Consider the following 22,660-nt stretch of genomic DNA (forward strand, 5'->3'; position numbering starts at 1 on the left):
GTTGTGTGAAAAGTAAGTCTTTCAGTTCTACAGTGTTAGATATCAAGACATAATTAAAGAATAACATTTAATCGTGCCCAAAACCTGAAAACAACGTAACATTCTCCCACCAGCCCTGAACTGTTGAATGGGCATGTGCTTCCATCTGCCGTGACCGCATACTGAGATCACTGGGTCTCTGTCAGTAACACACATGCTCCCTCCCTATTTGCCTATACTGTAGTCCATTACTTAATCAAGTTATTTTCTGTAGTGAGTAGCTGAAGAGTAATTAAAAACTTTGTAAGCGATGTTTTGAATTTGAATAGGACAAATGAGCCGTATTATATTCCGCATATGGGATTGCAAAGCATAATGAAACTTAAATAATTATACGACTGTTTCACCAACATGATGATGTGATCAAGATCGAGGAAAATGTCTCCGCCTTTTGCTAAGCATCATTTTAGTGTTACTGTATTTTGTCAGTTGTTCGGGTAATTGGTTATTTTATTTTACGAGCACGCTTAATACGTTTTGTTGTTGTGAATCCTTTTACATCAAGGTTCGCAAGTCACACAATCACCCACACCCGCTTATTAAAAGTATACTAAGATAAATAAGCAATGGTACGTTCGTACTCGGACTACCTGAGGCGGACTTTTCTCTATTACGAGCGCGCTCTTATTTTTCTTATCAGAAGGTGGCGCTGTCTCACATTTTCAGCAGTGTCACTTTTTAGTAAAGCCTGTGGTGCCGCTCATTACGCCGGAGGACTGCGTATCGTTGACTACCTTGGATCCAATAGCGAGAAGTGTCAGCCAAAGGAACCATCCAATAGCGAGAAGTGTCAGCCAAAGGAACCGGCATGACATTCACGCTGCCATCCTGCGCAGAAATTTTGTTTTTTTCTTTTTAACGCACTGGAAACAATATTTAATAATTATACGCGTATTTTAGCCAGCAGTGATGTACTTTTTGAAAGCTGCTTCAATATTTAGTCACCTACAGCCCGGTAGCTTAAAGGCATTACAATGGAGAAAAGTAAGTCATTTCCACCTTCTTTCCGTGGGATTAGTCGTGACACTGTTTTACTGATGCCATTTTTTGTTTAAATAAGCAGAAAATGCACAGTGTCATCAACGAGCTTCACACAAACTGAAGTGCTGCGGTTTTGCGAAATTAATGGTACACAATTTAAAGTGACCTTTTCGTGATCATTAGAAATAAAATTCGATTCGAATTATCACAGTTCTTTACTAACTGTTGTAATTTTCTCTTAAACCATTCGTCCTTGCAAAGTCTTTATCCTTGTCAACTATTAGACATTTAACAGAAATTAATTCTTTATTTTCATTCTCAGTAGCAGAATGGGTAGTGGGTAATGTGGCATTGGTCTTTAGTATGCACAGCATTAGGAGACCCTTATATCTTACTTTTGTTGCAAAAGCCTTGCAGAATTAAATTAATTAAATCGTAAACGCAGGCCGTGTGAACTTTAAGCAACACGGTTATCGGTTCAGTTCCCAAGTCTTACGCAATGTTGGATCCTGAGCGTGCCAAGCCTTGCTTGTAGTTCTGTAAATATACATCCATTTAAATGTTACACTGTATTTCGCTACTTGTAAAATTCTTGGGATTTTATTTACTGTTGGGGGTGGTGGAGGGAGTTTGACTGGTTGGTTTCCTGTTCACTGATGTTCTGTTCATTTTGGACTCCTGCTTTGGGCCCGATTCTGCTTGAAGGGCTTTTGCTTTCTGCCATCCTGAACTGGTTTAAGCCTTTGCCGTGAAGGGTTAGTGAAAATATGGACGATTGTTTTATTGTTTCCAACGATCCCCGTTTTTTTTTTTTTTAGATCTTGGTAAATGTTTCCAGAGCATGTTCCTCAAATATCCTTCCTAATGAGCGAATCAGAAATATCGGCATCTCTGCGCACATTGACTCGGGAAAAACAACAGTCACAGAGCGCATACTGTACTACACTGGCAGAATAGCAGAGATGCATGAGGTACCTTTTGTTTTAATTGCTGTCTGTTATTTTTATGTATCGCTGTATGCTGTTAAAGCCTAATCATCTAACCTGCCATTTTCCATTCTGCATTTGTGGCTGCTGGCCATTGTTCTAAGACTTGTAACACCCTGACTTTCATTTTTAATTAATTTCCTCTTTAGTTTAACAGATTTTATTAATTTTTAAACTGTAAAGAATCCACATTCAGTTTAGTTTTAATTTAAGAAAAAAAAAATATTGCCATTGTTTTACTCATCATATACTGTATGTTTATTATTATCTGTTAATTTGTCTTGACGTAAAATGTAATTTAGGGGTTTTTCAACAATCTGAAATACTGAAAATGGTTTTCTACTTTGGTCCCCTAATTTTATATTGCCTAAACCTCTTATGTATTAACTAGCTGTGCTACCCATCTCAGAATAGTTGAAATGTAAGTAATCAGTGCAGACTTAAGTGTTTTTACTATTTTAGGAGTAAAAGAACAGTCAAGGAGCAGGTGAACTGTATCAGAAATAGTATAGGGGAATTACAATATAAAGTCAGTTAAATGGCAGATGTTCTGAACTTGCATTTTTATGAAGTCTTCACATGTGTGGATGTGGATAACCTCCCAGCGGTAACGGGTACTACTGTAGAGAAAGAAGTATGGCTTAGGTTAAATAGGCTGAAATCAAGCAATATATTTAGGAATTTACTGCACACTGGGGAAGTTCTGAAGACCTGGAAAATGGCAAATGTTATCTCATTATATAGAATGGGTGTTTGGGCTGGTCCAAGTAATTGTAGGCCAGTTAGCTTAACATGCATCACAGGTAAATATGAATGGGAGGAATTATGGAAAAGGTTGAGCAACACCTAGCAAAAACAGGAATTTTACTGAACAGTCAGCATGGGATGGGATGAGATGAGGGAGGTCATATTTTACTAACATGCTGGAATTCTATAAGGAAGCAAAAAAAAAAAAAACATATCAAAGTGGCACTTATATTATTTATGATGACTTACAGAAAATGTTAGATAATGTGCCACATGAGAGGTTGGGCATCAAATTAAATGAAGTGGGAGTTCAGGGTGATGTTTTTAGATGGGTGCAGAATTGGCTCAGACACAGGAAGCAGAGGGTGATGGTGCGTGGAACCTCATCAGAATTGGCTGATGTTAAGAGTGGAGTTCAACAGGGGTCAGTGCTAGGGCCGCTGCTATTTTTAAATATATGTAAATGATTTAGATAGGAATGTAAGTAACAAGCTGGTTAAGTTACTTTGCAGATGATGCCAAGCTTGGCAGATTTGGCAGATAATCTAGAATCCATTGAATCTTGGACTTCGACAGCATGCAGGCTTGGACAGATTTGTGGCAGATAAATTATAATATAAGTAAATGTAAAGTGTTACACGTAGTAACTAGAAATTTTATGTCTGAATACACAGTGGGAGGTGCACCGTCTACTTTAATACCATTTTGTAAACTCGCTAAATCTTAAGCAGTGCTGCTAGGGTCTGGAGCAAGTAGGAACAATTCCTGGACAGGGCACCAGTCCATTGCAAACTAAACACACTCGCACATGCCCCACATGCATACCTGGCTCTTGGGAATGTATTTTATAATGAATGTAGTAAAGCAGTACTGTAAAATATTTGTGAGGTACAATCTGTTGGAATGGCAAGTGCAATGTACTTGTCTGCTATATACATATGGTTACTAGATTTGTGAAAGTATTGTTAATATTTGTGATGTGCCAACTGTTAGAAGGACAGATGCAGTGCATTTTATTATTTCACATGTTTGTGATGCACCTTCTGTTGGAATTTTAGAGACATAGAAACCAGACGGACACACGGATCTACAGACACTTATCCTTTTAGGTAGTTATGTTAACTAAAGCTGTTAACTGTCAAAGACATTTAGTAGAATAAGTTTAGAAGTATTTGATATTTGCCATTTGTGTGCCTTCAGCGTTCCTACTATGCCTTTCCTCATTATCCTTGTGTGTCTCAATCTTTCTTGGGACTTCCTCTTTCTTCTTTTGCCGGGACTTCCTCTCTTCATCACATTCCGGTAAATCATATGTTAGTGCTGGGCGGTATGACCAAAATTCTATATCACGGTATTTTTCAAGATTGTACCGGTTTCACGGTATTCGACGGTATTTTTTTCCCATGCATGAGTTAATCACATTTTCCACTGCAATTACTGCAGTAGACTGGCTAAGAAAAACCTATTCCACTGTCATGAGAATTGTACATTGTACAAAAAAACATTTTAATGTGCACACAAGTATTAATACAGGTTTGCATGGCTCCATAAAGTGATAGTTTTCAAAGGGGGGGGTCACTGATGAAGAGAAGGAATCACACTGCATGACAGTTGCTGTCAAAATATAGAACCTTTTTATTGAACAAATTTTGCAAACCTCTTAAACTAAAACTTTGACAACAAATTGTCAACCATCCAAAGAGGCATTTAGTTGTATTGCACTGAACATGTCTTAGAAAAGGAATAAATGGCAAATATTTTTTGTAAACCAACTACACTTTGTTAATGTTAACAATCTCTGTCCACTGACATGTTAAAGTGACTTTTTAAACAACTTTACCATCATTAAACTGCATAATATATAAACTAATAAATAATAACAATAAAATAAATAATAGTGCAACTTCCAGTAATAATACTATTACATCAAAACTTCAAGCCCCGGTACATTACACAGTATTCACCAAACTAAAATAAAACAAGTGCAACTTGGAGATGATATCTTTACCAACTGAACCATCATTAAGGCAAATTGCATTAGTATAGACCTTGCTTCAAGCTAAGCTATATATATATATATATATATATATATATATATATATATAATAAACATATATACAGTAATCCCTCGCTATATCGCGCTTCGACTTTCGCGGCTTCACTCCATCGCGGATTTTATATGTAAGCATATTTAAATATATATCGCGGATTTTTTGCTGGTTCGCGGATTTCTGCGGACAATGGGTCTTTTAATTTCTGGTACATGCTTCCTCAGTTGGTTTGCCCAGTTGATTTCATACAAGGGACGCTATTGGCAGATGGCTGAGAAGCTACCCAACCACAGCGCATATTATGTATTAAATAAAACTCCTCAAATATATTGTGAGCACGGGGGCTGTTCGCACCCCCTCAAAAAACGCTGAAAGATTACCTTCACACTGCTCCCTTCTTTGCTGGGCTTACATGTGGCTGCTTTGCAAGCGATATGCTTCCCGCATGGTGCTTCGCATACTTAAAAGATCAAACAGCATGTATTAATTTTTGATTGTTTGCTTTCCTCTCTCTCGCTCGCTCTGACATTCTCTGCTCCTGACGGGAGGGGGTGTGAGCAGAGGGGCTCTAACAAATGCTGAAAAATGCTTGCTCCCTTCCTTGCAGCTACAGTACTTTGTCGGGCGGTGCTCCGCATACTTAAAAGCCAAACAGCCCTATTGATTTTTGACTGTTTGCTTTTTCTCTCTTTCTCTGACGCGCACTCCTTTGAAGAGGAAGATATGTTTGCATTCTTTTAATTGTGAGACGGAACTGTCATCTCTGTCTTGTCATGGAGCACAGTTTAAACTTTTGAAACAGAGACAAATGTTTGTTTGCAGTGTTTGAATAATGTTCCTGTCTCTCAACAACCTCCTGTGTTTCTGTGCAAATCTGTGACCCAAGCATGACAATATAAAAATAACCATATAAACATATGGTTTCTACTTCGCGGATTTTCACCTTTCGCAGGGGGGGGTCTGGAACGCAACCCCCGCAATGGAGGAGGGATTACTGTATATATATATATAATAATAAAACTGCAGCTTGCATTTATATAATACTATTTGTTGTTTAGTGGTTAACAAAAAAAAAAAAGGTCAGTTTTTAAATCCAGTTCGCCGTGTCTGTCTTCGTGGGCGGGATTGCCTGACCGCATCTGATCATTCTCAATTACTTCGTCGGCTTAGTGTGGCATGTGAATAAGGCGCTGAGCCCACAGACGGAGACGTATATTTATGGGCCGGCAGGATGGGGGAAGGAAAAAAGAAAAGATAGAACACAAGGAGGTTAAAGAAGGGAAAAGGCAGTCATGGGAGACGATCCAGACACCAGGAAGGAGAAGGCAGCACGAGCTGGGGCTCCGTGAGGGAGTGCAGGCTTAGGCGATCTAGGGGCTGGTTCACCCCACTGAGTAAGCATGTGGAGTGGGGCGAGCGAAATGTAAGACCTCCAAATGGATCTGAGGAGTGACTGAGTGAGCACGAAGGAAGACGGGAGGTGTGCTGACCTCGGACGGTCTGGCTGCGCAGTGTGGCGGCAGCCAAAACGGGTTGGCAGAAAGCAGTTCGTGCTGCAAAGGCTCCGTCAGCAATGCCAGTGAAGGGTGAGCCGTGGAGACAGAAGGTGGTGTGCTGCCATCGGGCGAGGAGAGAGACTGCATTTTAACGGATATATTTATTATGGATTTTATCCCCACATTTCACTGGCTTTATGGATTTGCTATTTATTTGGTTACTGTATTTTTCTGAACACTGTCCAACGGATACTTTTGGTTTTACTTTGACTGTTTTTAACAAAAGCACTTGAGCACTTTCCAACATCCCCTGGCTTCAATGAGATTTCTCAGCTCATCTCGGTCATAACTATCGACGGTGTTGGTTCAACAGACTCCCATGTGGGAAGAGGGAGTCTGTAGGGGACCGGCACTGTCACAGTATTACACAGTATTGGAAAAAAAAATAAAATAAAACAAGTACAACTTGGCTTGCAGTATTATCCAGTAGTATAGAAACAGTATTCATACATTTGAACATAATTCTCCACATCCGACCTTTTAAAACCAAAGTATCTACAGATAACAGACACAGCACCTTTTTTCGTCAAAAGTTCTTCTGTGTTATCATGTTCAACTTTATCGTCTGCTACAGCTTCAGTTTCAGAATGTTCCCTGTCCATTTTCACCACTCAATACCTCCACTAACACATGTACTCTGTTGGATGCGTATTTTGCGGTGCACCAGTGAAAAAGGTCCCCCTTAAACAGTTTCCCGCTGCGCCACGTTCTGAATGTTGTTTAGGCTATTTAAACCGGTGTTTCGGTCGAAGAAAAATCCATATCATAACAAAAATGAAAAACGGTTTTTGGTATGAACCGGTATACCGCCCAGCACTATCATATGTTTATAAAATGAAAAGTTTTCTACTTGTGGCTCAGTTAATAGTATATACGGAGCAATTATTTTTGCATGTATTTAAACATGTTTGATATTTTAAGTAGCAGAATAACACGATTGAACTGTTGCCTCCACTTTAAAAGTCTGAACTCAGATCCTATATGGTGCATTCTTCTTCTTCTGTCCATGTAGATATTGTTTTCAGGTGCTCACCCATAGACGTACAGGATTGATATAGTAGTGACTCTGAAATCTCACTGTGGATTGATGATTCTTTCAAGGTTGGCTCAAGCTGTGTGCTCAATTATTTTAGGGTAGACCCTAGACATGTGAACCCTGTATTAAATTAAGAAGATCTGGAAAATTGTATAAACCGGATGTCCCATATGTATTTAAATTTAAGGCTATAGTGCTTTGTTTTTTTATTTGAAAAAAAATTGTCAAACCTGTTTGTCTTCCTTGTTCAATGGAACTGCACTATATGATTAGCCTATATAGAAAGTTTTTGTGTGTTCCTGCACATTTACTTTAAAAGTCTCCCTGAACAGTGAGAAAGAAATGTATCCAGGTGAATTCTGTCCTTCTTAGAGATTGCTTTATAAACTGCTCAGAAAAATTAAAGGAAGACTTTGAAAAACGCATCAGATCCTGGAAATGCAAATTATCAACCTACAGAGGGCTGAATTCAAAGACACCCCAAAAATCTAAGTGAAAAAATGATGTGGCAGGCTTGTCCATGTATCAATTCCTTCATCCTTGTCTAGCCTGTAGAGGTCTGTGCGTCCCTCCATGGATATGCCTCCTCAGACCATCACTGACCCACCACCAAACCGGTCATGCTGAACCATGTTACAGACAACATAACATTCTCCACAGCTTCTCCAGACCCTTTCACGTCTGTCACATGTGCTCAGGGTGAACCTGCTCTCATCTGTGAAAAGCACACGGCGCCAGTGGTGGACCTGCAAATTCTGGTATTCAATGGCAAATGCCAATTGAGCTCCACGGTGCCAGGCAGTGAGCACAGGGCCCACTAGAGGACGTCGGGCCCTCAGGTCACCCACATGAAGTCTGTTTCTGATTGTTTGGTCAGAGACATTCATACCAGTGGTCTGCTGGTGGTCATTTTGGAGGGCTCTGGCAGTGCTCATCCTGTTCCCCCTTGCCCTAAGGAGCAGATTCCGGTCCTGCTGATGAGTTAAGGACCTTCTATGGCCTTGTCCAGCTTTTCTAGAGTAACTGCCTGTCTCCTGGAATCTCCTCCATATGCTTGAGATTGTGCTGGGAGATACAGCAAACCTTCTGGCAATGCCACGTATGGATGTGCCATCCTGGAGAAGCTGGACTACCTGTGTAACCTCTGTAGTGTTCAGGTATCACCTCATGCTACCAGTAGTGACACTGTCTGTAGCCAAATGCAAAACTAGTAAAAAAAAAAAAAAAAAAAAAAAACACAGCCTGAAAAGATGAGGGGAAAAATGTCAGTGGCCTTTACCTGTTAAACCAGTCCCGTTTTTGGGGGTCATCTCATTGTTGCCCCTCTAGTGCACCTGTTGTTAATTTCATTAACACCAAAGCAGCTGAAACTGATTAACAACCCCCTCTGCTACTTAACTGACCAGATCAATAGCCCAGATGTTTCATTGACTTGATGCTATACTCTGATTAAAAAGTGTTTCTTTAATTTTTTTTGAGCAGTATATTTATGCTCAAACATTTTCTGAATAAGGATGTTAACAGGTGCTTATATACCTGGAGCTGTCTTAACTAAGCGTAAAAAATGCAATTCAAGGTATAATAAAAGTTTTTAACTTTCTTAAATTTGAATATGATTTAGAAATTTAAAAAAAAAAAAACACAAAACCTCAGAATGACTTGCCAAGTGCAAACATAGGAACATGGGACAATACTGCTAATTAGATCCAAATGAAGTGAATATTCTTTAAAGCTTTGGAGTTAAATATTCTTTTAACGTGTTTAGTTCTGTGGGATTTTGTATACATAGCATGTTTCACCATCTCTTCAGCTATTCCTGTTTGTCTTCCTGGAAGACTTCGGCAAATAACATAAATTCTATAGCTTGTCTAGTAAAATAATGTGAATTACTGATGTACATGTTTATTTGTAAACTGAAAGGTAATGTGTTTTTTTTTTTTTATTTTCTAATACAATGTTATTACTTATCAATAACTTTATGACACTTTAAGTGCATAGATCACAGAATTTTGTTTTAATGAATGTGGTATGAATTTATATTATTTTGAAAAGGGCACAATACTTTTTTCATGCTATTTTAGTCTGTTCTGTGTTGCATTATTTTATCCCTAGGTAAAAGGGAAAGATGGTGTTGGTGCCGTTATGGATTCCATGGAACTGGAACGGCAAAGAGGGATAACAATACAGTCTGCTGCAACATACACCATGTGGAAGAAGCACAACATTAATATTATCGATACTCCTGGTAGTGTAAATTACTGTATATCAAATGCATTCGTTACTATAGCATATTGAATATGAGGTTGTACTTTTTAAATAATTCAGTTCTTCTACTTTATGCAGTGCAGTTGCAATACAGCCATTCATCAGTGCTACTAACTGGCATCACGTATGTGGTGAATTATGGGGTCCATATTTTTCAGTGAAGGGAGATTTTAAGTGAAGCTAAAAATAATTTTTTATCCCACTATCAAAATATTGAGGGGGTTAAATTTGCAGCCATTTAACCTTAATTTTCATTTGTACCTTATACCGTATAACATCAAAATTGATGTTGCTTTGTGTAAGAGACTATGAACTGCTTGTCAGTGGTTGCTAAAGGCAAAGAATTTCAAAGGATACTATGTGTAGTGAACGTGTTTTTGATTTTTGGAATATAATTTAATTGTTAATTAGATTTTTTTTGTAAAACAAATAACACTACATAGTTTTATAAACTTTATCAGGGATAAGCAAGGTCATTGAAAAGATAATAATGAAAATAAAAATGACCGTCTAATGGACATGACAACAGGAGATGATCTATTAATTCTACTGTATAGTTATTTGCCAGTAGTCATCACCCTTGACTATGATGAATTTTGTCATTCAAAAACCATCTAATGCCACCAAGAAGAACAATATTTTACTACAGATTTTTGTATATTTGACAAAGATGTTTTTGTTAATGAGGTGATATGTGTGTTGCTGCCTCACATTTCCAGGCAGTTTTGTTTGGTATCTGTTTGAGTCATTGTCTATAAAAAGTATGTGATGTAACACATAGGGGACATTTAATGGACTAAGTGATGGATATTAGCGTGTGTGTGTAGTTTTCAGTTAGCAACGTGTGTAGTTTTCAGTTAGCAACATGCGCACCTTGCTTTCGCTGTTGAATCGTTCTTCAAAAACAACAAATCCATCATCACTACACACCGTGACTTTCAAATGCACTTCAGTGTTCTTCTTAACGCTGACGTCCCAAATCGGAAAAATTCTTCAGTGGGTGGGTAAATTTAGACAGACGGATACACATTAAACAGAAAATATCCAGGCCATCCTCGGACTGTATGAATGCCTGAAAACATCTATTCTGTAAGGTCATCACTTTTGTAGTCTCCTAGATATTCATTGTGCAAACAAGCTTCTGCCTTAGGTATTTTCAACACATCTTTGAGGAGGATTTTGCATGCGCACCTTAATTTCCATCCATACAAGACGTTGGTAGTGCAGGAACTCACTGAGATAGACTGGGAGAGCCGTAGAGCATTGTGTGCGACCATTCTGCAAACCATTCATTGAAATGCAATTGCCACATTTCCATTTGAATGGTTACGTAAATAAGCAAAACCTTTCCTATTGGGCTGACGCCAACCCTTGTGAACTTCATCAGAGACCACTGCACAGTGAGCGCGTTACAGTTTGGTGCACTGTTGCAGAATTTGGCATTGTAGGCCCTTACTTTTTTGATGAGGGGGGAAGCAATGTTCACAGTCACTTCAGAATGTTACATTGAAAACTGAGAGAACTTTTTTGCGGCCCTGGAAAAAATGGATGTGGTGCGTGCCTGGTTTCAACAGGATGGAGTGATAATTCCTACGCCATGGAGGTCCACGCATGTTTTGCAGGAAATGTTTTTGGGGTAGCTGATCTCCCTGTTTCCCTTCCTTCCAGTGTCGCACCAGTAAGAATACAGTGCGAGGCAGGAACAATCTTTGAACGGAGTGCCAGCTCATTGCTAGTGCTGCGACACCATGTCCTTACATGTTTAATTATTAACAACTAGACAAAGAGCCCGTTTCGACAACGTAAGATGAAACGGGCACGAGTTTGTGTCAGCAGTGTATGAAGAACAAATGATAAGTAATGAAGAAGTTGTTTTGTAATGATTGTAGTCCACTTTACTCATTACTGTACAGGCTTGTACTGTTAGTTGATGAATTTTCCAGGCCTATAGTATAATATTGAATGATGAATGTTCCAGTACAATATGGAATAGTAATAAGTATAAGCACCACAAACCTGATATAGGTGTATTGAATGAATGCGTAATTAGGCCTGGAGCTGTAGTCGAAATCGCCTTTCAGGCCTCTAGAGCTTTAATCGAAGTCGCCTTTCTGTTTGAATTTTTGCGGCCGTAAATCTGCCGCCTGTCGTGATGTTGGTCTCGTTTGGTTTTTCGGCCAGCTGCGCAGAAGTCGACTGCGCATTCGGCTTCGGACAGACGTGAGTGAGTGAGTAGGCTGGCGAATTATATTTAAGATATAGATTATTTAAATGAGGGGACATGGGTTCGCTTCCCAGGTCCTCCCTGCGTGGAGTTTGCATGTTCTCCCCGTGTCTGCGTGGGTTTCCTCCGGGCGCTCCGGTTTCCTCCCACAGTCCAAAGACATGCACGTTAGGTGGATTGGCAATTCTAAATTGGCCCTAGTGTGTGCTTGGTGTGTGGGTGTGTTTGTGTGTGTCCTGCGGTGGGTTGGCACCCTGCCCGGGATTGGTTCCTGCCTTGTGCCCTGTGTTGGCTGGGATTGGCTCCAGCAGACCTCCGTGACCCTGTGTTCGGATTCAGCAGGTTGGAAAATGGATGGATGGATTATTTAAATGAAGTTAAAGTTTTATCTATATAATATAATAAACATATTTTGCTGCATTTCATCTTAAAAATGATATCGTCATCATATGTAAATACGCGCTTTATAAAGTGGCTCAGGTTGTGCAATATTGTAATTGTATCGCAAGTTTGCAGTGAGGTAATTGTACTTATAAATACAAACAGTTCTAACAAGGAGCACTTGATGGACTGATTGAGTGCATTTATAGTTTTTTGGATGAAACTGTTTCTGAACCGTGAGGTCTGTACTGGAAAGGCTCTGAAGCGTTTGCCATATGATAGCAGTTCAAATAGGCAGCATGGCTGAGGCAGCGTGTGCTAGATGCTGTATACCAATAATTCTCTTTCGGATCAGCTGCTGTAAAGCTGTGATTCCACACTCAGATACAGTGATATAAATACTCCAAGTGGTGCAGTGAGAGTAATATGGAAAAAGATGATCCGCTGTGGCAAACCCTAACGGGAGCAGCTGAAAGAAGAAGAAGGTGCAGTGAGATTAACAACGTTAAAGTAGTTATAATATTTGGAATAGTTTGGCTATTCCGTGGACCATTATATTGTTACAGGTTAATTACAATCAGATTCCTTAAACTAATAAATAATATGCGGTTAATTTCAGTGTATATGATAAAACCGCATCAGGGATGTGGATCTGAAAAAGAAAGGGAAACCACACTGGAACAAAAGCACTGCTTTGATGCTGGGTGCCGCCAGTTTGCAAAACCGAGTGGAGAACTTGCGTATGCCAGGGTTTGAGCTACCGTGAAAATGTGCGTGGCTTTACGCCAAGTTTAGGTTTTGTACATCACGATTTGAGCGTGGAAACGCTCAAGTAAACATTTTTCACATTGTCATTATGGGGTGTTATGTGTAGAATTCTGAGGAAAAAAATGAATTTAATCCATTTTGGAATAAGGCTGTAACATAACAAAATGTGGAAAAAGTGATGCGCTGTGAATACTTTCCGGATGCACTGTATGTACAGTAATCCCTCCTCCATCGCGGGGGTTGTGTTCCAGAGCCATGTTTATATGGTTACTTTTATATTGTCATGCTTGGGTCACAGATTTGCGCAGAAACACAGGAGGTTGTAGAGAGACAGGAACGTTATTCAAACACTGCAAACAAACATTTGTCTCTTTTTCAAAAGTTTAAACTGTGCTCCATGACAAGACAGAGATGACAGTTCCGTCTCACAATTAAAAGAATGCAAACATATCTTCCTCTTCAAAGGAGTGCGCGTCAGGAGCAGATAATGTCAGAGAGATAGAGAAAAGCAAACAAATCAGTAGGGCTGTTTGGCTTTTAAGTATGCGAAGCACGCGGCACAAAGCTGTTGAAGGCGGCAGCTCACACCCCCTCCGTCAGGAGCAGAGAAAGAGAGTGAGAGAGAGGTAGAGATAGAGAGAGACAGAGAAAAACAAACAATCGAAAATCAATACGTGCCCTTCGTGCTTTTAAGTATGCGAAGCACCGTGCAGCATGTGGCTTCACGAAGCAGCTGCACAGAAGGTAGCAACGTGAAGATAATCTTTCAGCATTTTTAGACAAGCGTCCGTATTGTCTAGGTGTGCGAACAGCCCCCCTGCTCAATCCCCCTACGTCAGGATCAGAGAAAGTCAGCGCAAGAGAGAGAGAGAGAAAAGTAAGTTGGGTAGCTTCTCAGCCATCTGCCAATAGCGTCCCTTGTATGAAATCAACTGGGCAAACCAACTGAGGAAGCATGTACAAGAAATTAAAAGACCCATTGTCCGCAGAAATCCGCGAACCAGCAAAAAATCCGCGATATATATTTAAATATGCTTACATATAAAATCCACAATAGAGTGAAGCCGCGAAAGGCGAAGCGCAATACAGCGAGGGATTACTGTATATTAATTAGCTGGCTGTCATTTGTCAGGGCTTTTAGTTGATTTTTAAATTTCAATTTTCTCTTGTAAAATTTCTAATGGTCTTTTTTTATATACCAATGCTCTGTAGGTCATGTAGATTTTACAATAGAAGTTGAAAGAGCCCTGCGAGTTCTTGATGGAGCTGTTCTAGTTCTGTGTGCTGTGGGAGGAGTTCAGTGCCAGACAATGACAGTTAATCGGCAGATGAAGCGCTACAATGTTCCTTTCTTGACATTTATCAATAAGCTTGACAGACTGGGTGCAAATCCTCATCGTGCTATGCAGCAAATGAGGTAAAGTGAAAGACTTTTTTTTTTGATTTTCATGGGTCCTTTGTTTTATTTACATATTTTTACCTTAATACAATTTAAATCTTTATTGCAGTTAGATTTGCATGATATGTGATAAATGTGCTTTTTATTTGTTAAACTTCATTATCATTTTTATTGCAGTACTTGATTAATAAAACAGTTTCTGTGTATGCTTGACAATGTTGCTGTCAAGTTAGGCAGTACTGCTATAATATATATGACCACATGAGGGCATATTCATTCACCTGTCTTACTGGCTAGAGTATTTCTTTACTTATACCCAAAAAAAGAAAGTTTAAATAGCTGACATGTTTATTTTCCCTTATTTCATGTTTATTTTAACTTTTTTGTCTTTTTCATACATAGAACAAAACTCCATCAGAATACAGCTTTTATACAAATCCCAATTGGCCTTGAAGGTAATTTGAAAGGAGTTATAGACCTTATTGAGGAAAGAGCCATGTACTTTGATGGACCTTTTGGGTAAGATAGAATTAGTAATTGTGTATTTAAATTTGGGATGTATGGCTTAATACATGCAGTTAAGTTACTAGGAGATACAGAATTCATTCTAACTTAAGAACTGCTACTGAAAATATTTTGTTAAATTGCAGTTTCACTCTTTGATTTCATTAATTTAAATGTGGTGATATTTTTGTACTTAAGCAATGGAAAAAATAGTAAGAGGAAGCCATATGAAATTGGCCACTGTAATCTCACCTCAATTATTCCAACAGTAACAAATTCTGAAGATTTTCCACCCTCCATAAACATAAGTACAATACAAAACAAGTACTGCACTAAATGCCAGTTAAGACAGCACTGCATCCAACTCCTCATTTACAATTATTATTCAAATATTCGAATGAAAGTAATTTTGTTCAATTTTTTATGAGCAGTAATTTTTCATTTCTACACATTTTGTCAGTACATTTCAAATGTCTGAATGTATGTATTGTGCTTCTGTAGTGTGTGTAGTTAAATTAAATAATTAATACTTGTATATTCAAATGCACCTTGATCAAATGGTGATACACGTAGGCTAACTAAAAACAATAAAAATGTAATTTTACATCTCAGCTGGCAACAATAACACTTTTTTTTTTAAAGTGTGACTCTTACACACTCTAAATGTACTTGTCTTGGTAAAGCTGCAACTTTACAACTTACATAATGAACATACCCAAAAATAAAGATCACTTTAAACACAGTAAAACAAAGCAAATTCAGCATGAATAATGTAAATAGATACTAACAATGTGTGTCCGTTAATATTCTTATGGAGATATAGCCAGTTGATAAATGAGGTGAAAACAAAAAACAAATCTGCAGACAGCAGCATTAGTGGAAAAAGTAAACCACCAGAGAAGTGGGAATTGTTGGAATGGATTTGTCCATGGAAAGTTTTAGATAGTTTTATTACATAGTCATAGATTAAGTCAGACACAGTCACAGTTTTGAAGACATAGCCCAACTGGCTTCCCCCCACCACTTCACAGTGTAAGTTTGTGCTTGGCAGTCTAATAAAATTACATTTTTTCATCCTTGAATTCTATGGCTTCCGGTATGCTTTATACCTTCCCATGAGCAGGAATCTGTTTGGCAGTAGAGCAGAGCTACCCAGTGTCATAGTAGGATACCAATATTCGTAATTATTGTAATAGTTATATTTTTTGCATATGACTAATAAACATAGATGCAAAAGGAACAGATGAACAGTTTTGTCTGACCAGGTTTTGCTAAACCTAAAGTAGTGAGTTTTCCATTCATCCATCCTCTTCCGCTTATCCGAGGTTGGGTTGCGGGGGCAGCAGCTTGAGCAGAGATACCCAGATTTCCCTCTCCCCGACCACTTCTTCTAGCTCTTCTGGGAGAATCCCGAGGCATTCCCAGGCCAGCCGGGAGACATAGTCCCTCCAGCATGTCCTGGGTCTTCCCCGGGGCCTCCTCCCGGTTGGACGTGCCCGGAACACCTCACCAGGGAGGCGTCCAGGAGGCATCCTGATCAGATGCCCGAGCCACCTCATCTGACTCTTCTCGATGCGGAGGAGCAGCGGCTCTACTCTGAGTCCCTCCCGGATGACTGAGCTTCTCACCCTATCTTTAAGGGAGAGCCCAGACACCCTGTGGAGGAAACTCATTTCAGCCGCTTGTATTCGCGATCTCGTTCTTTCGGTCACTACCCATAGCTCATGACCATAGGTGAGGGTAGGAACATAGATCGACTGGTAAATTGAGAGCTTTGCCTTACGGCTCAGCTCCTTTTTCACCATGACAGACCGATGCAGAGTCCGCATCACTGCGGACGCCACACCGATCCGCCTGTCGATCTCACGCTCCATTCTTCCCTCACTCGTGAACAAGACCCCGAGATACTTGAACTCCTCCACTTGAGGCAGGATCTCGCTCCCAACCCTGAGAGGGCACTCTACCCTTTTTTGGCTGAGGACCATGGTCTCGGCTTTGGAGGTGCTGATTCCCATCCCAGCCGCTTCACACTCAGCTGCGAACCGATCCAGAGAGAGCTGAAGGTCACGGCCTGATGAAGCAAACAGGACAACATCATCTGCAAAAAGCAGTGACCCAATCCTGAGTCCACCAAACCGGACCCCCTCAACACCCTGGCTGCGCCTAGAAATTCTGTCCATAAAAGTTATGAACAGAATCGGTGACAAAGGGCAGCCCTGGCGGAGTCCAACTCTCACTGGAAACGGGTTCGACTTACTGCTGGCAATGCGGACCAAGCTCTGACACCGGTTGTACAGGGACCGAACAGCCCTTATCAGGGGGTCCGGTACCCCATACTCCTGGAGCACCCCCCCACAGGATTCCCCGAGGGACACGGTCGAACGCCTTTTCCAAGTCCACAAAACACATGTAGACTGGTTTGGCGAACTCCCATGCACCCTCCAGGACTCTGCTAAGGGTATAGAGCTGGTCCACTGTTCCGTGACCAGGACGAAAACCACACTGTTCCTCCTGAATCCAAGGTTCGACTGTCCGACGGACCCTCCTCTCCAGAACCTCCAAATAGACTTTTCCAGGGAGGCCGAGGAGTGCGATCCCTCTGTAGTTGGAACACACCCTCCGGTCTCCCTTCTTAAAGAGGGGGACCACCACCCCAGTCTGCCAATCCAGAGGCACTGTCCCTGATGTCCATGCGATGTTGCAGAGACGTGTCAACCAAGACAGCCCTACAACATCCACAGCCTTGAGGAACTCCGGGCGTATCTCATCCACCCCCGGGGCCCTGCCACCAAGGAGTTTTTTGACCACCTCGGTGACCTCAGTCCCAGAGATGGGGGAGCCCACCTCTGAGTCCCCAGGTTCTCCTTCCTCATTGGAAGGCATGTTAGTGGGATTGAGGAGGTCTTCGAAGTACTCCCCCCACCGACCCACAACGTCCCGAGTCAAGGTCAGCAGCGCACCCTCCCCACCATATACAGTGTCGACACTGCACTGCTTCCCCCTCCTGAGACGCCGGACGGTGGACCAGAATCTCCTCGAAGCCGTCCGAAAGTCGTTCTCCATGGCCTCCCCAAACTCCTCCCATGCCCGAGTTTTTGCCTCAGCAACCACCGAAGCTGCATTCCGCTTGCCCTGCTGGTACCTATTAGCTGCCTCCAGAGTCCCACAGGACAAAAGGGACCGGTAGGACTCCTTCTTCAGCTTGACAGCATCCCTCACCGCCGGTGTCCACCAACGGGTTTGGGGATTGCCGCCACGACAGGCACCGACCACCTTACGGCCACAGCTCCGGTCAGCCGCCTCAACAATAGAGGCACGGAACATGGCCCATTCGGACCCATTCCTCCCAATCACGCCCTTCCAGGTCTCACTGTCATTGCCCACGTGAGCATTGAAGTCTCCCAGCAGTACGAGGGAGTCCCCAGAAGGTATGCCCTCTAGCACCCCCTCCAAGGACTCCAAAAAGGGTGGGTACTCCGAACTGCTGTTCGGTGCATATGCACAAACAACAGTTAGGACCCGTCCCCCCACCCGAAGGCGGAGGGAGGCTACCCTCTCGTCTACTGGGGTAAACCCCAATGTACAGGCTCCAAGTCGGGGGGCAATAAGTATGCCCACACCCGCTTGGCGCCTCTCACCGGGGGCAACTCCAGAGTGGTACAGAGTCCAGCCCCTCTCAAGGAGATTGGTTCCAGAGACCAAGCTGTGTGTCGAGGTGAGCCCGACTATATCTAGCCGGAACCTCTCAACCTCGCGCACAAGCCCCACCGCCCAGGTCCCCGCCTTCGGCCACCACCCAACTCACGCTGCACCCAACCTACTTGGCCCCTCCCATAGGTGGTGAGCCCATGGGAAGGGGGACCCACGTTGCCTCTTCAGGCTGTGCCCAGCAAAAGCCCCATGGGTACAAGCCCGGCCACCAGGAGCTTGCCATCGAGCCCCACCTCCAGGCCTGGCTCCAGAGGGGGGCCCCAGTGACCCGCGTCCGGGCGAGGGAAAACGCCGTCCAAATTTTTTATTCGTCATAGGAGGTTATGTTGAACCGCAATTTGTCTCATCCCTAACCTAGGACCAGTTTGCCTTGGGTGGCCCTACCAGGGGCATAAAGCCCCGGACAACAGAGTTCCTAGGATCATTGGGACACGCAAACCCCTCCACCACGTTCAGGTGGCGGTTCGAGGAGGGGAGTGAGTTTTCCACCTGTTGTTAAAAGCTGAAAAGAAAGAGACATCTCTTACACAAATCATTACATAGATTTGGGGCCTTATAACTTAAAGCTTGACCTCCCACTGTTATACTTACTTGGTATTATTGACTTTGTCACCATCTTTAAGAAAGGCAAAGACTGAAATGTGAAAATTGTTTTGAAATCATCCTACTGTCTACTGCCAGAAAAATCCTTGCCTGTATACTCCTAAATCATATGCATCCTTTTTATGTGGAAAACCTTTTTGCGTTCCATTGTGGCTTCATACTGCAAACATATTGTTAACCCGGTATGTACAAAAGAAAACATTTTTTTTTTTTTGTTGAACTTTTGAAGAGGAAGCTTTATGAAAGAACAGATTAACATCAAAGCTGGTAAGACCCTAGCTGTGCAACAACCTTTTATGAGCTAGATTAGTGGTAAGCAACATCGATCCCGGAGAATATCAGATTTTTGTTCCAACCCAATTGCTTAATTAGTAACCAATCCTTACCAATATCGGGTCTTATTTAATTTCATGGCTTGTTAGTGTTTTTAATTCTGCTATGTCAAGTCATTCTTATATTGTAGAATGTTTTTCCTTTCCATGGTCTTCATCCAAATGTTTTGAAGTCTGAAATGAATGGGTAATTCTCGGTCCTTCACTTTTTTCTCTTAATATTTTATTAAACCATGTAGTTCATGATGAATCTACACAGATGTTAATGGAGACAAATTAGATCTTATTGATAAGTAAGGAACAATTAAAAATTGTGAATGCAACTGTTTAAGACTAAAATAAGCAGCTAAGGGTGAGATGTTAACAAGTAAGACAGCTAAAATGAAGCATAAAATGTTGCTTGAGCATTAAGTGCTTCATAAGAAATAATTGACTTTTCATTTAGAAATTGGGTTGGAGCAAAAACCCTCCATGATTAACATTGTTCACTCCGGTAGATGATTTATCAAGCGGTAGTTCAGTCTGACACTAAAACTCTCTCTCTAACGTGACAGACAACAGATAGCAATATAAAGAAGCCACACCCAATTAAAATCTTCTGCCCGCACTGTTACAAGATCAGTGACTTAGAGTGTCTTTAACCTCTAAGATCACACAGATACAAGGAGTTAACAAACTCTCTTAATTAAGCACAATTTGTAAGCTGTAGAAAGCAGGTTTTTGCAAGTGTAGCTGAAACAGAGCTTTAAAAACAGAGGCAAGAACCCCACTTTCAGTCGCAAGACACTTCTGTGTAATGTGGAAGAGGCATGTTTTCCAAGGTACCCCTACAGATTATAGTACTTTCAAAATTTCTAGTTGCATCATACCAATATGTGCTACTGTTTTATCTCAGAACTTCTCAAGCAATGCATAAATCCAAGCCACAGAAATAGACCTTAACCTACCATTTGGTCCCTTCTCATTATTTTCAGGGCGGAATGTATGTTTTGTGTATGAACTACTCGAATTGTTCCTTCTACCACTCTGCTGAATCCCTATCTGAGGTCAGTGTTTCCCTGAACTTACTAAGGTCACCTTAGATGACATCCCTCTTTCGTTTCCTGCATCATTGAATGGTCCGCCAGTCTGTCACTAAAGATTATTCTCCATACTTCACATTCTCCTTCCGTATAGAAGGCTTTAGCTTCATCCATTGACACAGCTGATGCATTCTTTGCCTACTCATACTTCATAGTTAAGGAGACCGTCCTGCTAACACTACACTACACTAAATGGGTTGTTTTGTTAACTAGATGTCTTCCCACACCATTGATGTTCTTAATATCTGTAAAGTAGTTCAGCCATGATGTACATGGACCACCTTGTGGGTACAGGGTTATGCTTCATTCATCAATGTTTTAGTTCATGGCCATGACCTTTCCCAGTGGTAAACCCATCCCAAAAATTGCATCCAGTATGCATTTCTAAAGTACTCTCTCTCCCCATAAGGGCCTCCTAGGTCTGTCCTACTAATCCTTCAGTGTTTTGAGCCTGATAACAACTAAATATTAATCAGCTAAGATTTCTCTACATTTTGTAAGCCAAGCATTCAGAAATATGATCTTTGTTTAGATAATGCAGCTGCAAATTCAATAACTGACCTTTTCCAATTGTTGTATAGGTAGTATTAGTAAAAGTCAAAATAAATATGGTAGGTTGTTTAGAGTTTTAGAAATACATGAATAATGAACACATGGAAGAATAATTGTTGCCTGCATTTTTCATGAAAGACTGAAGGAGCCAGACTTGATAGTTCACACGTTGTGACCACCACAGAGCGTTGCAACACCCTAAACCCCTGACATAACCTCACATACCCAAGTTCCAGTGTGAATAAAAAGTTTATTTTTATAAACACCTTTCACCAACAGGCTTTAACAAGGGAAAAACAAACCACCACTCAATCCTTTTCTTCCCTTTCTTTTTCTTCTTTCCTCCAATCCTCCCAGTTGAGCTTTGTCTTCCTTGTACCTGACTCTGGCTCGCCTGGATGTCTCGGGGTGATTCCTTTTATCTCGGACCCGGGAGTACATCTGATGCCAGTGCGTATACCATTGGGAGCACTTCCAGATCAATTGGAATTCCCACAAAGTAGAAATTATTACCATTTCAGCTCCCCATAGCAGCCCCCATGGAACCCAAAAGGGCTAATCTACAGCACTACAACACCCATCATGCCCTGTGGGTGTCCGTGTGGGAATTCTGAGCCAAGGAAGCTGCTACCTAATGTATGGGGAAAAGAAATTGTCTTGAACAAATTGTCCTCCCAGTCCTTCTGTTATACTGGCCTCCTGACCAGGTAAGGATTCCTGGTCAGTCCTGGCCAGGATGCCAGTCTCTGTCTGCATGCCATCACTTACAATGTGTAGAATACAGTTGTGCTGAAATGACACACTCCTGCTCCTTCTCCAATTCACTAACCCTAAAATTCATTGCTGTTTGAGATATAGTAACTGGTCCAGAAGATTTGTGTTTCACCACACTAATACACTTTGTTGCTTAGAATGCATGTAGTGGATTCACAAAGTATTCAGACACCTTCATTTTTGTTATATTTTTCCCCACATCATGCAACACTTTATATCCCAGAATGACAATGTGAAAATAGGATTTTGGAACTTTTTGAAAATGCATTAAAAATAAAAAAGTGAAATGTTACATTGACTTTAGTATTCAGACCCTTTACTAAGGTACTTTGTTAAAGGACCTTTGACCATAATTACAGCCTGAAGTCTTCTTGAGTATGAAATGTTGAGGTTTGCACACCTGGATTTGAGTATTTATTGCCATTCTTTTGAAAAATCTTGAAAACTTCAGCACTCCATGATTCAAACATAGGACTCTAGCGATGTGTATGTTAATATTTATTGACCACTGTATCACCAGGTTATTGCATGACAATATTGTAACAGTTTTTTCTCTATATACCTTGCTTTTTTGAACTAGACCTCTGCTTCTTTACAGTGGGCATCATAGCAAAGGCTCTTTTCTTGGTAGGGATTCCCTAAGTTTTTTGTACACACATGGCAGCCTAC

The 22,660-nt window shown here is 41.1% G+C and overlaps 1 protein-coding gene across 1 annotated transcript in view; it reads left to right on the forward strand.

Annotated features, from left to right (window-relative positions):
- Positions 1–813: 813 nt before the first annotated feature.
- The window catches only part of gfm1 (G elongation factor, mitochondrial 1), a 70,670-nt gene continuing 48,823 nt past the window's right edge, over positions 814–22,660 (forward strand). Inside the window, exons 1-5 of the mRNA XM_028794436.2 lie at positions 814–1,023; positions 1,839–1,991; positions 9,509–9,641; positions 14,247–14,451; positions 14,836–14,952. Coding sequence (XP_028650269.2) covers positions 949–1,023; positions 1,839–1,991; positions 9,509–9,641; positions 14,247–14,451; positions 14,836–14,952 — 683 coding nt within the window. The 5' untranslated portion in view covers positions 814–948. The remainder of the gene's footprint in view (positions 1,024–1,838; positions 1,992–9,508; positions 9,642–14,246; positions 14,452–14,835; positions 14,953–22,660) is intronic.

This window comes from Erpetoichthys calabaricus, chromosome 2 (genome assembly GCF_900747795.2).
Source record: "Erpetoichthys calabaricus chromosome 2, fErpCal1.3, whole genome shotgun sequence".
Lineage (NCBI taxonomy): Eukaryota > Metazoa > Chordata > Cladistia > Polypteriformes > Polypteridae > Erpetoichthys > Erpetoichthys calabaricus.